The sequence below is a fragment of the Sinocyclocheilus anshuiensis genome, unplaced genomic scaffold (genome assembly GCF_001515605.1).
Source record: "Sinocyclocheilus anshuiensis isolate Anshui unplaced genomic scaffold, SAMN03320099.WGS_v1.1 scaffold697, whole genome shotgun sequence".
Taxonomy (NCBI): Eukaryota; Metazoa; Chordata; class Actinopteri; order Cypriniformes; family Cyprinidae; genus Sinocyclocheilus; species Sinocyclocheilus anshuiensis.
In genome coordinates this window covers 1,646,523-1,661,467 of record NW_015538036.1, presented here as the reverse complement: position 1 = coordinate 1,661,467, position 14,945 = coordinate 1,646,523, and the positions used below count along the sequence as shown (strand labels likewise).

General features: G+C 36.9%; 1 protein-coding gene across 1 annotated transcript in view; it reads right to left on the bottom strand.

The window, feature by feature from the left end:
* Positions 1–14,945, bottom strand: part of LOC107681055 (ectopic P granules protein 5 homolog) — a 34,950-nt gene that overhangs the window by 16,219 nt on the left and 3,786 nt on the right. Inside the window, exons 5-24 of the mRNA XM_016477205.1 lie at positions 14,628–14,758; positions 14,116–14,223; positions 13,897–13,970; positions 13,578–13,689; positions 13,160–13,274; positions 12,618–12,768; positions 12,258–12,419; positions 11,489–11,646; positions 11,243–11,397; positions 10,983–11,123; positions 10,396–10,557; positions 10,089–10,211; positions 9,547–9,812; positions 9,261–9,401; positions 8,955–9,096; positions 7,738–7,935; positions 7,537–7,647; positions 7,327–7,449; positions 5,275–5,441; positions 4,250–4,480 (exon numbers count right to left, since the gene is read on the bottom strand). Coding sequence (XP_016332691.1) covers positions 4,250–4,480; positions 5,275–5,441; positions 7,327–7,449; positions 7,537–7,647; positions 7,738–7,935; positions 8,955–9,096; positions 9,261–9,401; positions 9,547–9,812; positions 10,089–10,211; positions 10,396–10,557; positions 10,983–11,123; positions 11,243–11,397; positions 11,489–11,646; positions 12,258–12,419; positions 12,618–12,768; positions 13,160–13,274; positions 13,578–13,689; positions 13,897–13,970; positions 14,116–14,223; positions 14,628–14,758 — 2,971 coding nt within the window. The remainder of the gene's footprint in view (positions 1–4,249; positions 4,481–5,274; positions 5,442–7,326; positions 7,450–7,536; positions 7,648–7,737; positions 7,936–8,954; positions 9,097–9,260; positions 9,402–9,546; positions 9,813–10,088; positions 10,212–10,395; positions 10,558–10,982; positions 11,124–11,242; positions 11,398–11,488; positions 11,647–12,257; positions 12,420–12,617; positions 12,769–13,159; positions 13,275–13,577; positions 13,690–13,896; positions 13,971–14,115; positions 14,224–14,627; positions 14,759–14,945) is intronic.

The following is a 14,945-nucleotide window of genomic DNA, read 5'->3' as shown; positions in this document are numbered from 1 at the left end:
AAAAAGTAGTTTCTGTACAAGCAGTATGGCTGAATGATAAGGCTTCTGTTTACAAATTAACCAAAAATGGTCCCACTTTATTTTGTGTTGAACTTGACCGTAATACAAATTAAGAACACATAAGTACACACATCTTGAAAACAATACCAATGAAAGTTTCTTTCAGATGCTTAATACTCAATTGTACGCAATAGTAAATAGAATAATGGATGTTGAGAGAACAAAACTCTGAACATTACCGCACAAGCTCAGTGTGCAGCTCAGGAGAGGTCATGTACTGGGTGATGGGCGTCCCTGGGGTGAGCAGACCATCACTGGATTCACCGCTTGAGCAGGGCACTTTCAAAGCCTTGCTTGCAGCATGGTGGAAGTCAGACACTTCAACAAGCCGCTGTCTGAGGCTTTTTAACAAGGATAGATGGGCCGCACTATGGAAGTAACGCCTTCCAATACAACCTTTCACCTCCAGCCTGATGGTGCGAAATAAGAAAAAAAATAAAGAAATCAGACGCAAGGGTTCAGAAATACACAATCAAAAAAACACAGTACTACTCATGCATTTCACAAATCACAAATATTATACTTTACGCAATATACAAGGCAAAATAAACATTAATTTGATCATTACTGCAAAATGACCCTTAAGTGGGTCATCAGGACCCTGAAACACAGCATTATCCAAAAAATTTAAAATAAATAAACAAATACATAACATACATAAAATACTGAGTTGTGCTGGAATTATTTCATTATTTTGAAGGAAAGGGATTGTGGAGTTAAAGTATTTCAGAGTCATGTAATAAAAACTGATATTGTGCAGATACAAAAATAATAATATACTGACAAACACAAGACATGAAATGCATCTGACATTATGTTCAACACATATCAGAGAACAGAACATAGAAGTTGTGTAAGTCAAAGAGCTGGAACATCAGTCTTGTGAGTCATCAATACTGCTACATAAAGCTTAGAGTAAAATCTGGTGAAACATGAAATGAGTGAAATCATCAATAAAGAAAGGAGTACAAAAAGGGAAATGAGGGGGAGGGAGAAAAAAGAAGAACAGGGTGAACATTTTCACTTGAATATAGCATGTACAACATGTACTTTGAATCCAACATGCATTATGTAACAACTGCATTTTAGTGAAGTGAAATAGCATGATAATATATCTAAAAAGTTTGTCAATCTTTATTTTAAGATGCCAGATAAAATCACAATAACAAGCCAAATAAAGACAGAATGCTTTTGTTTAACGCACCCAAACTCTGGTCCAGGCTGACAGAGGTAAAGTTGGAAAAATTTCTGCCACACCAAAGGCAGGAGTGGATGATCTGCAGGGGTAGCTAAAGCTTGTTGAGCCCAGCGATAAATCATCAGTCTCTGTAGGGACGGGACGACCTGAAGCTTAAGGCGCACCTGGGCTTTCTGACAAACCGGAAAAAAAAAACAAAAAAAAAAAACAGGCACGTTTATTGTACTACGAATGTATAAAAACATGTACAGGTACCCAAACCTTTTGACCAATTATTTTCTATTATCTTTTCATGATTAATGGATACATAGATTTTTTTGGAATCTTTGAAATTACTTAATTAAAAATATCACCAATAAGACAAAATACATAGCCTCAGAGGCAGGGGTCTTCAACCTTATTTCATTCGGGAGCTACTTTTTAAAAATGAAAGCGGCTGAGAGCTACCAATGTTATACAGTACTTAAATCTCTTAAATATGTATCAATCCAAACTGTTATACACAGCGTTGTTAAAATGTGCTGGAAATATTAAAAAAGTACTGATACACACACTGAAATAATTGTTACCAAGTTTTATGACAAAAGACAACAAATAAAATTAGCAGCACGATGCACTTTTTGTTTGCATAAACAGTGAAATAAAACATTAAAAAATCATGGCCAGATTTTAAACTAACAAAAAATATTCATAACATGTTATCTACTGACATGTACTACATGTTCAAATAAAGTTTTGACCATTTTTAAAAATAAAATTATAACATATCAGCCTTTAAATCTTTTTTTTTTAATAAAAGGATGATAAATAAAATTTTATCTGCTCCATAAACAGTTCTACATAAGCTAATGTGCATTCTAAAAATCTCAACACTTCTGATAACAAGGTAGGCTATTTTCCATCGACCGGTTAAGATTTATACAACAAAAATTTGGTCTGATTTCGCATTGGTCTGAACAAAAATGTGGCAGACAGACTGAATGAATTTGTAAATCCACAGTTTGACAGCAGGTGGCGCTTATGAACTGCAGAACATAGCTGTTTTCACGGTAACCTCTGTAAACAAAGCTGTGCTGCGCTTCTAATCACTGCTTTATTACGCATTACACGGAGCGAAGATGGAAAGCAAATGCCATCGAAACTTTTCTGAAGACAGTCGGCTTCCTATTATACATTCACACAAATAATGAAATCATATATTCTTTCATATAATTTCCCTCAGCAGTCAGCCTTCAGTCATGTTTTCACACAAAACGAAACTATGTGTTGCGCCTGTGTGAGACTTTTAATAACTTTTATTAAAGCTGAACTGTATTTACTGTGAGTCTTTCAAATCGCGATAATCAAATACGGGTTTAATATGAATTAACCTCACGGCCAATATGTCAATATGTCTTCTCGAGCTACCTCCAATCAGCGACGTAAGGGAATATGCGACACGAGTTGGGAGGAAAAAGTTAGTTAATTTGCTCACAAAAAGTTTTACATTGCCCCAAGAAACTTTGCGTTCACAAAAAATAAAAATAAAAAATCCTCACATCTCATGTTTATTTCATAACCATGTCTCCTTAGGGGCTTCATAATGAAAAGACTGATGTATCAGGTAGACGAGTTTTACTCTAAAGAACCACCCACAAAGTGAAAAATCTAGACATTCTAAAACAATTTTAACATTCCCTGATAATTTCAGGTGTGCTCAAAATGTTCTCTTTGATGTGACTGCACATGATAATTATACTGGAGTATGAGCAGAATGAAAGTGTACCTTCAGAGCCTGATCTGGCGTGTAAGCAGGGTTCGAGAGGAGCTCATGCTCCACACAGCGTCGCAGCTGAGAGTCTTCCTCGAACATTGTCTCCATGTTGAGGACCAACCAAGCAAACCACACCTTGAGACAAAATAAAAACACAGAGAGGGAAATTATGACAAAGTATTCAGATCTAGATGAGCTATTTAAGCAATAACTCGCACATACCTCCCCTTTGAGAGAACTGCCCTCAATGAAGGATGGAGTGATATTTCCTGCCACTATCCAGCCCATAAGAGATGACAGCAAACCTTTGTCTCCATGGAAACCTAAAGCACTCTAAAAGGCAAATCCAAAAACACATTTAAAAAAAAGTAGTTTGCTTTAAGCCATTTGTTAAAAGAAGTAACAAATCCAAGAGTAGAAAACCTTATGTTGTTGGTAGAGAAGTTTCTGGAGACATTCCTCTTGTTGGTGAAGAAATGCAGCACGGCACAGGTGGTCCAGAAGGCAGAGAACAGATTTGTCTCGATGCCAGAGGTTCTGTTCTGTCAAAACCTGAAGCCAGAACTCAAGAACAGCTACTGCACCAACGCGCCCGGGCCTGGAGCTCTCCAGAATATGAGCCTGAAGGACAGGAAGATCTTTCCATGATCTTAAAAACCTTCAGGTTTTTCTTCAGTTCAGGTTTTAGTTGAATGGTTTTGTATTTAAATTTTAGTTAATTTTTATGTATACAAAAGTATGAAGTAAGATTTATTTTTGAAATAAATTTTTTTTTCAGCAAGGATACATTAAATTGATCAAAAGTGACGGTAGACATTTATGATGTTACAAAAATGATTTTTATTTCAAACAAATGCTGTTCTTTTAAACTTTCTGTTAATCAAAGAATCCTGAAAAAAATGTATAAAACGGTTTACACAAAAATGTGTTAAAGGTTTTCATCATCCAACCACAAAGCAAACACAGTGAAGAGCCTGAACAACAAGAGTTAGACATAAAAAAAAGTAGTTTCTGTACAAGCAGTATGGCTGAATGATAAGGCTTCTGTTTACAAATTAACCAAAAATGGTCCCACTTTATTTTGTGTTGAACTTGACCGTAATACAAATTAAGAACACATAAGTACACACATCTTGAAAACAATACCAATGAAAGTTTCTTTCAGATGCTTAATACTCAATTGTACGCAATAGTAAATAGAATAATGGATGTTGAGAGAACAAAACTCTGAACATTACCGCACAAGCTCAGTGTGCAGCTCAGGAGAGGTCATGTACTGGGTGATGGGCGTCCCTGGGGTGAGCAGACCATCACTGGATTCACCGCTTGAGCAGGGCACTTTCAAAGCCTTGCTTGCAGCATGGTGGAAGTCAGACACTTCAACAAGCCGCTGTCTGAGGCTTTTTAACAAGGATAGATGGGCCGCACTATGGAAGTAACGCCTTCCAATACAACCTTTCACCTCCAGCCTGATGGTGCGAAATAAGAAAAAAAATAAAGAAATCAGACGCAAGGGTTCAGAAATACACAATCAAAAAAACACAGTACTACTCATGCATTTCACAAATCACAAATATTATACTTTACGCAATATACAAGGCAAAATAAACATTAATTTGATCATTACTGCAAAATGACCCTTAAGTGGGTCATCAGGACCCTGAAACACAGCATTATCCAAAAAATTTAAAATAAATAAACAAATACATAACATACATAAAATACTGAGTTGTGCTGGAATTATTTCATTATTTTGAAGGAAAGGGATTGTGGAGTTAAAGTATTTCAGAGTCATGTAATAAAAACTGATATTGTGCAGATACAAAAATAATAATATACTGACAAACACAAGACATGAAATGCATCTGACATTATGTTCAACACATATCAGAGAACAGAACATAGAAGTTGTGTAAGTCAAAGAGCTGGAACATCAGTCTTGTGAGTCATCAATACTGCTACATAAAGCTTAGAGTAAAATCTGGTGAAACATGAAATGAGTGAAATCATCAATAAAGAAAGGAGTACAAAAAGGGAAATGAGGGGGAGGGAGAAAAAAGAAGAACAGGGTGAACATTTTCACTTGAATATAGCATGTACAACATGTACTTTGAATCCAACATGCATTATGTAACAACTGCATTTTAGTGAAGTGAAATAGCATGATAATATATCTAAAAAGTTTGTCAATCTTTATTTTAAGATGCCAGATAAAATCACAATAACAAGCCAAATAAAGACAGAATGCTTTTGTTTAACGCACCCAAACTCTGGTCCAGGCTGACAGAGGTAAAGTTGGAAAAATTTCTGCCACACCAAAGGCAGGAGTGGATGATCTGCAGGGGTAGCTAAAGCTTGTTGAGCCCAGCGATAAATCATCAGTCTCTGTAGGGACGGGACGACCTGAAGCTTAAGGCGCACCTGGGCTTTCTGACAAACCGGAAAAAAAAAACAAAAAAAAAAAACAGGCACGTTTATTGTACTACGAATGTATAAAAACATGTACAGGTACCCAAACCTTTTGACCAATTATTTTCTATTATCTTTTCATGATTAATGGATACATAGATTTTTTTGGAATCTTTGAAATTACTTAATTAAAAATATCACCAATAAGACAAAATACATAGCCTCAGAGGCAGGGGTCTTCAACCTTATTTCATTCGGGAGCTACTTTTTAAAAATGAAAGCGGCTGAGAGCTACCAATGTTATACAGTACTTAAATCTCTTAAATATGTATCAATCCAAACTGTTATACACAGCGTTGTTAAAATGTGCTGGAAATATTAAAAAAGTACTGATACACACACTGAAATAATTGTTACCAAGTTTTATGACAAAAGACAACAAATAAAATTAGCAGCACGATGCACTTTTTGTTTGCATAAACAGTGAAATAAAACATTAAAAAATCATGGCCAGATTTTAAACTAACAAAAAATATTCATAACATGTTATCTACTGACATGTACTACATGTTCAAATAAAGTTTTGACCATTTTTAAAAATAAAATTATAACATATCAGCCTTTAAATCTTTTTTTTTTAATAAAAGGATGATAAATAAAATTTTATCTGCTCCATAAACAGTTCTACATAAGCTAATGTGCATTCTAAAAATCTCAACACTTCTGATAACAAGGTAGGCTATTTTCCATCGACCGGTTAAGATTTATACAACAAAAATTTGGTCTGATTTCGCATTGGTCTGAACAAAAATGTGGCAGACAGACTGAATGAATTTGTAAATCCACAGTTTGACAGCAGGTGGCGCTTATGAACTGCAGAACATAGCTGTTTTCACGGTAACCTCTGTAAACAAAGCTGTGCTGCGCTTCTAATCACTGCTTTATTACGCATTACACGGAGCGAAGATGGAAAGCAAATGCCATCGAAACTTTTCTGAAGACAGTCGGCTTCCTATTATACATTCACACAAATAATGAAATCATATATTCTTTCATATAATTTCCCTCAGCAGTCAGCCTTCAGTCATGTTTTCACACAAAACGAAACTATGTGTTGCGCCTGTGTGAGACTTTTAATAACTTTTATTAAAGCTGAACTGTATTTACTGTGAGTCTTTCAAATCGCGATAATCAAATACGGGTTTAATATGAATTCACCTCACGGCCAATATGTCAATATGTCTTCTCGAGCTACCTCCAATCAGCGACGTAAGGGAATATGTGATTCTGAAGACAGTCGGCTTCCTATTATACATTCACACAAATAATGAAATCATATATTCTTTCATATAATTTCCCTCAGCAGTCAGCCTTCAGTCATGTTTTCACACAAAACGAAACTATGTGTTGCGCCTGTGTGAGACTTTTAATAACTTTTATTAAAGCTGAACTGTATTTACTGTGAGTCTTTCAAATCGCGATAATCAAATACGGGTTTAATATGAATTAACCTCACGGCCAATATGTCAATATGTCTTCTCGAGCTACCTCCAATCAGCGACGTAAGGGAATATGCGACACGAGTTGGGAGGAAAAAGTTAGTTAATTTGCTCACAAAAAGTTTTACATTGCCCCAAGAAACTTTGCGTTCACAAAAAATAAAAATAAAAAATCCTCACATCTCATGTTTATTTCATAACCATGTCTCCTTAGGGGCTTCATAATGAAAAGACTGATGTATCAGGTAGACGAGTTTTACTCTAAAGAACCACCCACAAAGTGAAAAATCTAGACATTCTAAAACAATTTTAACATTCCCTGATAATTTCAGGTGTGCTCAAAATGTTCTCTTTGATGTGACTGCACATGATAATTATACTGGAGTATGAGCAGAATGAAAGTGTACCTTCAGAGCCTGATCTGGCGTGTAAGCAGGGTTCGAGAGGAGCTCATGCTCCACACAGCGTCGCAGCTGAGAGTCTTCCTCGAACATTGTCTCCATGTTGAGGACCAACCAAGCAAACCACACCTTGAGACAAAATAAAAACACAGAGAGGGAAATTATGACAAAGTATTCAGATCTAGATGAGCTATTTAAGCAATAACTCGCACATACCTCCCCTTTGAGAGAACTGCCCTCAATGAAGGATGGAGTGATATTTCCTGCCACTATCCAGCCCATAAGAGATGACAGCAAACCTTTGTCTCCATGGAAACCTAAAGCACTCTAAAAGGCAAATCCAAAAACACATTTAAAAAAAAGTAGTTTGCTTTAAGCCATTTGTTAAAAGAAGTAACAAATCCAAGAGTAGAAAACCTTATGTTGTTGGTAGAGAAGTTTCTGGAGACATTCCTCTTGTTGGTGAAGAAATGCAGCACGGCACAGGTGGTCCAGAAGGCAGAGAACAGATTTGTCTCGATGCCAGAGGTTCTGTTCTGTCAAAACCTGAAGCCAGAACTCAAGAACAGCTACTGCACCAACGCGCCCGGGCCTGGAGCTCTCCAGAATATGAGCCTGAAGGACAGGAAGATCTTTCCATGATCTTAAAAACCTTCAGGTTTTTCTTCAGTTCAGGTTTTAGTTGAATGGTTTTGTATTTAAATTTTAGTTAATTTTTATGTATACAAAAGTATGAAGTAAGATTTATTTTTGAAATAAATTTTTTTTTCAGCAAGGATACATTAAATTGATCAAAAGTGACGGTAGACATTTATGATGTTACAAAAATGATTTTTATTTCAAACAAATGCTGTTCTTTTAAACTTTCTGTTAAAAATTCTGAAAAGCATATTAGCATATTAGAATGATTTCTAAAGGAACATGTGAAATGGAAGACTGCTGGAATGGCTGCTGATAATTCAGCTTTACCACAACAGAAATGCATTTAATTTTAAAATATATTAAAATGGATAACAGTTTTTTTTTCTCAGTTATAATAATATTTCACAATATTACTGATTTCACAGTATTTTTGATCAAATAAATGCAGCCTTGGTGAGCATAGGAGACTCTCTAAAATAAACATTTAAATAGTGTACATTTTTTAATGGGTGAGTTGGATCGGATAATAAAGAAAAAGAGTAACAAATGCCCAGTATATATGTGACCCTGGACCACAAACCAGTCATAAGTAGCACGGGTATGTTTCTAGCAATAGCCAACATTACATTGTTTGGGTCAAAATGATCGATTTTTCTTTTATGCCCAAAATCATTAGGATATTAACAAAAGATCATGTTCCATGAAGATATTTTGTAAATTTCCTACCGTAAATATATCAAAACTTTAATTTTTGATTAGTAATTTGCATGGCTAAGAACTTAATTTGGACAACTTTAAATACTTTGATTTTTTTTGCACCCTCAGATTCCAGATTTTCAAATAGTTGTATCTCGGCCAAATATTGTCCTATCCTAACAAACCATACATCAATGGAAAGCTTATTTATTCGGCTTTATAATAATAAGATGATGTATAATTATAGATGATGTATAAATCTCAATTTAACACATTAACACATTTCAAAATCCCACCTGGATCACACTGTTAAGGAGTTTGATGTTCTCACATGTAGAGGTGCCAATCAGATGCTGGGCCACCTTCTGTGTAACCTGCTGGGTCACACCCTGTGTCCCACTATCCAGCTGCAAGAAGAGCTGGATACAGCTCAGAAACCTGATTAACATTTAGAGAGAAGCATTAGTATTGCTTACATACCTACAACAACATATTAAAGCATTGTTTATGCTGTAAATTAAAAAAAAAAACATTTCAAGGATGATGTAATGTCTAACAGAAAGTGATAAATATATGACAATATAAAAATAAATATTCTTAACTGTTCATTTTTGAGCAGGTAGAACTGGCAGTGGTAGACCAGAGGAAGAATGTTTTCCAGTATGTGCACTACAGCTTTGAGATGACGGGACTGAACCATAGTCTTCAGAAGAGATATTCCGTCACTGCAGAACTTCTCCAAACTGTCAAATGCAAAACATTGAAAATGAATTCATGTCACTAGATTTGGATTTTCATCCAGCTTGGAACATTACTGTTGATGAATCAGTCAGTCTATGGTCAGTACACTTCATCTATTAGAATCAAAAGAGTATATTCCTTCCAAACCTGTGCCCGATGGTGGTCATGTCAATAGCCAGAAAACAGCCGATGGGGATGCCCGCTTTGACGGCTTTGAACACTGGGTGCATGGTGGGAGAGTCTGTGATCTCAGGCACACTGGGAGCGCTGGAGGAGGGAAGAGGGCACCAGGCATCCTGAGGACTTATTTTATTGATATGAAGCTTTAGCCTAAGAACCAGATCCCAGGCCCACTGGTTAAAGGAGGATTCTGGAGTCTGGCCGAGCCGCACCATGTTAGCCAGGTAAGACACCTGCAGAGAGTTATAATGCAGAAAATGTGAGCTGATAACAGTACAAATGGCACTAGGAAGAAAATGTTCATTCTTTGAGGAAACTTTTTAAATATTAAGGGGCTGATCAAACTTTTGGCTATTATTTCTGCTGATGAATGGGGGTGAAGCACTGCAAACTAGGCCTTTTACATAGATTAACACACACACACACACACACACACACAAACAAAGCCTTATCAATGCTGATGACAATCAATGTTGATTAAGAGCCTTATTTCACTATGTGAAACATACCTGTTTGATGCCTTCTGAGAGGATTCCACTATATGGTTTGTCTGTGAGATATTTTTGATATGCCTCAATCACCAAAAGTGCGACTTCACTATGCAAAGATGCTGGTAAAATGAGGCAACCATTCTGTTGGTGAGAGAAAGTTATACTTCTTATGAACAACACTTAAAAAAGTGAATTAGTTTGTATCAGGCCTATCAACGACTCATCAGAGAATATCACCATTTAGCACAAAAGTACACTATCCATGGACACATCTGTTAGATAATAAATCAGCGCTTATATTTCCATATTCATGACTGAGACTCACAGGCTGAAATCCCCAGTTGAGGCCCTCTAGTATGATGCAGGCTAATCTGTTCTCCACAGCAGTGAGACTGAAGTTTAACAGCCAATCTCGGATCAACCCCACCTCAGCTCGAGCTGGCGTCCACAAGTGCAGGGGCAACTCCTTGAAAAGGTACAGTGATACCTGGAGAGATAATTATAATTAGGGTAAATAACAGAATGTATCAGTATTTGCTGAGGAAACCCCCAGATCATTCAAAGACATTTTTGTGGCAGATGAGTTCAACAGACAATACAAAAAAGTGGCTTTAGAAGTCAATATATTGTTTGTTTTATTTCCCTATCATTGAAAATAAGCCTATCACCGGCTTATAGTTCATATAAGTCTTACCTACAATAAAATTTCTGCATTTCGTGACATGACTGACACAATTTTAACAAAATTAAGCAGTTCGAATTGTATCCAGAGACCCTGCATTCTGTTTTGCTTCATCTACAACAGCTGTACTGAATGCATATTTAGTGTAGCTTGCTTAATTGTTGTTCTTCATCAATCTCTGCTCAGTTCTTATGTATTTGGTGGACTGATGGATGCTGTAGTTCACTCACCATGCCCACTTTCTCTATGGTCTTTCTCAGTCTCTCCAACAGCACAGAGATGATGTGAGGGTGGGCAGTCGCTATAGCAGCAAGCAACTCACGCCCAACTTTAGAAAAGATTTCACGGGTGGCGATACTAACATAGGACACCTTAATGGAAAGAGTAATCAAACATTTATTGCACTTAAAACGTCTGGATGATGTTATGATTAGATGATAGATTCATCATAAAGGTCTTCAGTAAAAGTTCAGAAAAAAAGTCGAGTCACCTCGTAAATCTCTAGCACTATGTTCCTGACAAATTCAGGGTCTATGTCGGTACGTCTGGGCTGGGCCATATGTGCAAATGTTGTCAACAGGCAGATTCCATCTGAGCCGTTTATTTCCGACAGCCAGCACTGAAACTTCTCCTTATGACTTGGTTCTGGACATACATAAAATCAGAAAGGTTGAGAACCAGCGCTGTAAACTATTCTTTTTGTGTTCACCAGCATCAGATGTGCTTGGTGTCTCACCTCTGAGCCCCTGGATACAGTCCTCAGCACTCAGGCTACAGCTTAGCTTCTCCAGACCGTCCATCTCTGCACATTGCATATTGTAGAAGATCTTCCACAGCATGGAGCTGGATAATGTGCCATAAGGCATCTCAGACATGAACAGCCATATGCCCAGTCTGTGAATAAATAAAGGGTTAATTAAATAGACACAGCTTCAGAAAGAGATGTGTATAGTAAAGTACATCTTTTATTGACAGCAAACATAGGAAGGAGACAGAAAAAAATATGGCGAGAGATGGGGGAATGGGATCAGAGCACAATGTAGGCCAGATGTGAACCTACTTTCTCCCTTGTAGGCACCAAAGCTTAATGTCTGGAGTATGTTTACTAATGGCGCTTTTCCACTGCATGGTACGTCTCGGCAAGGCTCGGTTTGCGTTTCCACTGAAGTTTAGTATCGCTTTAGAGTGGGCGGGATTATTGACATGTCGTTATAGTTGCGCCGCCTCTACTGCCGTGACTCCTAAAAAACTGTTTAATTCCAGCTTGCTCACCTGATGCCCGCCCTCAGTGCTCTCTTAAATACTTTTTTCTTTGCGACACGAACGTTTTCTCCACAAAACTCAGATCGCGCACGTGCAAAATGCACTTTTGTGCGCTCAAAATATGATCAGAAATGTGGCAGAAATGTAATCCCATAAAAACCCCCCAAAAGTGAACCGTACTGTGCCGTACCATGCAGAGGAAAAGCGCCATAATAGGCCCCAGCTTTGGAATTACTCTATACCTCTTGGCCTTGAGCACATGAAGCACTGCTCTCAGGAAGAGATGGTCAAACTCCACCTGCAGCTTCTCCATTGAAAATGACTGCTCCTGCATTGTGGTTCTGCTCACACCTGTCAGGCTGATGTACTGCGCCCAGTGGTCACTAACATAAGAGAGCGTCATCCTAAAATAAGGAGAGAAAAAACACTCAAAGGTCTAAATTATTGGTCAGTTAAATATGGCTGAAAACCTACCGAAATGCTTCTAGTAATGTAAAAAAAAAAATACATTCATAACATCTGTAGTTTGTCAGGATTACTTAAGATGGATATTTTATTGTATGAAAAAGATTTAAATGAATAAGCTTAATAAGCTTACAAACCTGATCATGTAACCAATTCTCTTCACAAATTGGCGATAACGTGCTCTGTTGTAAGTCTGCAAACCGACAGCAAGCAGTTCGACCAGTGAAGAAGCAAATGCAAATATCTTCATCATCTTTTGACTGGTGGTGGCTTGGGGCTGATAGTCGCCTATTGGTAAGAGTGACATTTAACAACTCAACTAATTAGAAACAGTATAAAATGTCAATTTTAATATACAAATAACTGTTCTAAGGATTTCTAAGTCTTAGGAGAAATGGCTTTTTAAGCTTTTTTCCATTTAGGATGCCCATTCACTTTCTTATATAGACAAAAATGGCCAGTACATTTTTCAGTATTACATCATTTGCGTTCTACTGAAAATGTCACACAAAGGTGAGTAAATGATGACAGAACTTGCCTTTCTGGGTGAACTATCCCTTTAATAACAGGTGAATACTATACAATCTACTGTACTGACCAGTAAATAAGGAGAACCAGATGTACACTGAACACTGCATGGCTGTCTCAGCTCATTTATGGATCATAATGACAGTCTCACCTTTAGAGCAGATACCCAGTAAGTGTTTGAAGAGCTCATCAAAGGGAAACTGAGAGAACAGAGAAACCAGATCATCTTCAGACAGCAGCATCCAGCTTGTTTCTGGGTCTTCATCCTGAGAAAGTTCACAAGAGTGTTACAGTAGGCATTCACATGGGAGTATGGTGTACAGTCATAACCACAACAAAGGTTTTGTTGGTGGTTATATAAGACACAAAATATTGACACTTTCGGTTTGACAGCAGTCACAAGTCAAACCTAAAAGATAACAATGCTTCAAAAAAGCAGGCTGTGAAGTCTAAATAGAAGTTAATGCAATAATATAACTGATTCTTGCATTGAGGTCTGAGGCCATTAGAAAAAAAATTAAAAATGCTTCTGTTTTTCATTTTCATGATTTAATCTGAATAACCCTCACCTCCTCTCCCCCCTCATCCACTAGAGTCCAGTTACCAGATGCAGGCCCTGTAAGACTGTTGTTGCCCTTCGCGTCAATGGGCTTCATGTGTCCCAGGAAGTCTGCACGATGCCTGCATGTCACACACACAACTCCATATTGAATGAAAGCCAAAATGTCATTGTCTCCAGTTCGTGCTTTTAGTTATAACCGGTTTAAACCCAAGCAATAGCTTTTCAAGTTAGACTCAATTGTGATAATATAAACAATTATACAGATAATAATAAAGGACAAAATTCAATGAATCATGAGCTCAGTTTCCAGTAAAGCTAATCTTTACCTCGCTGGAGACATGAGGATAGCCAGGGCCTGCATGAAATGATACACTCCAGATGGGTTATCCAATACTTTGATCTATGGAAGGAAAGCAGAGTCAATGACTATTATAAGACAAGAAGATATCTGAGATTTTTTTAAACATATATTTTTACATTTCCCTGTTAAGATTGACTATTGTTTCAGCTCATGTGTGTCACATATCAAGGCACTGCTTCAGTACCTGTAGGAATGGCACAGCCCATTTCCCAACACCTGCCGGGCAGCAGAGCAGGTGATTTAGGATGAACAGATGATCTCCTGTAAAACCGACCTGATGCAGCACAGACACCTGGATGGAGAAAAGCAGATCTTTTAAACTAGCTCCTTTTATCTCTATAGTAATGTATTAATATTGCAAACTTAGCTTGCATTAAATAAATTAAAGAACATCAGAACAGAATATTTACAATATTTCCAAGCTATTTACAGCTACTAATATTTAATATAAATGAAATCTTACAAATGCACTGTTGTTCAAAAGTACGATTTTTTAATGTTTTTGAAAGGCTCTTATGCTTAAAAAAACACTATTATTGTGAAATATTAATACATTTTAAAATAGCTGTTTTCTATTTTTATATATTAAAAATAGAAAAAAAAATTTTTAATTAATTAATTTCTTATATCTTGATCTCATGTTATCTTTAAAATTGCAATTTCTCCGTTCATTAGCTGGTTATTGGGGGTCTTTACCAGCCTCTGAAGCCACAGATGTATGTCAGCCTGAAACTGAAAATCATCAAGGACCCGTCGGGTGAAGATGAACAGCACACTGATGCTCTCCTTTAGCGGTTGCAAAGAAGAGGGCTGAGACTTTGGACTCACTGAGAAATTCAATACAAAACAAAACACACAAAAATCAATAGACAGCATGACATTCAAAATTACACAACAGAATTACTTTTAGTAGTAATCCTATCTGTTTTCAATGATCAGTATGACCAGACAAAATAACACAAAAGTAATACAGTTATCAGTTTTGGTCCAGTCTTACTGGACCATACACAAACA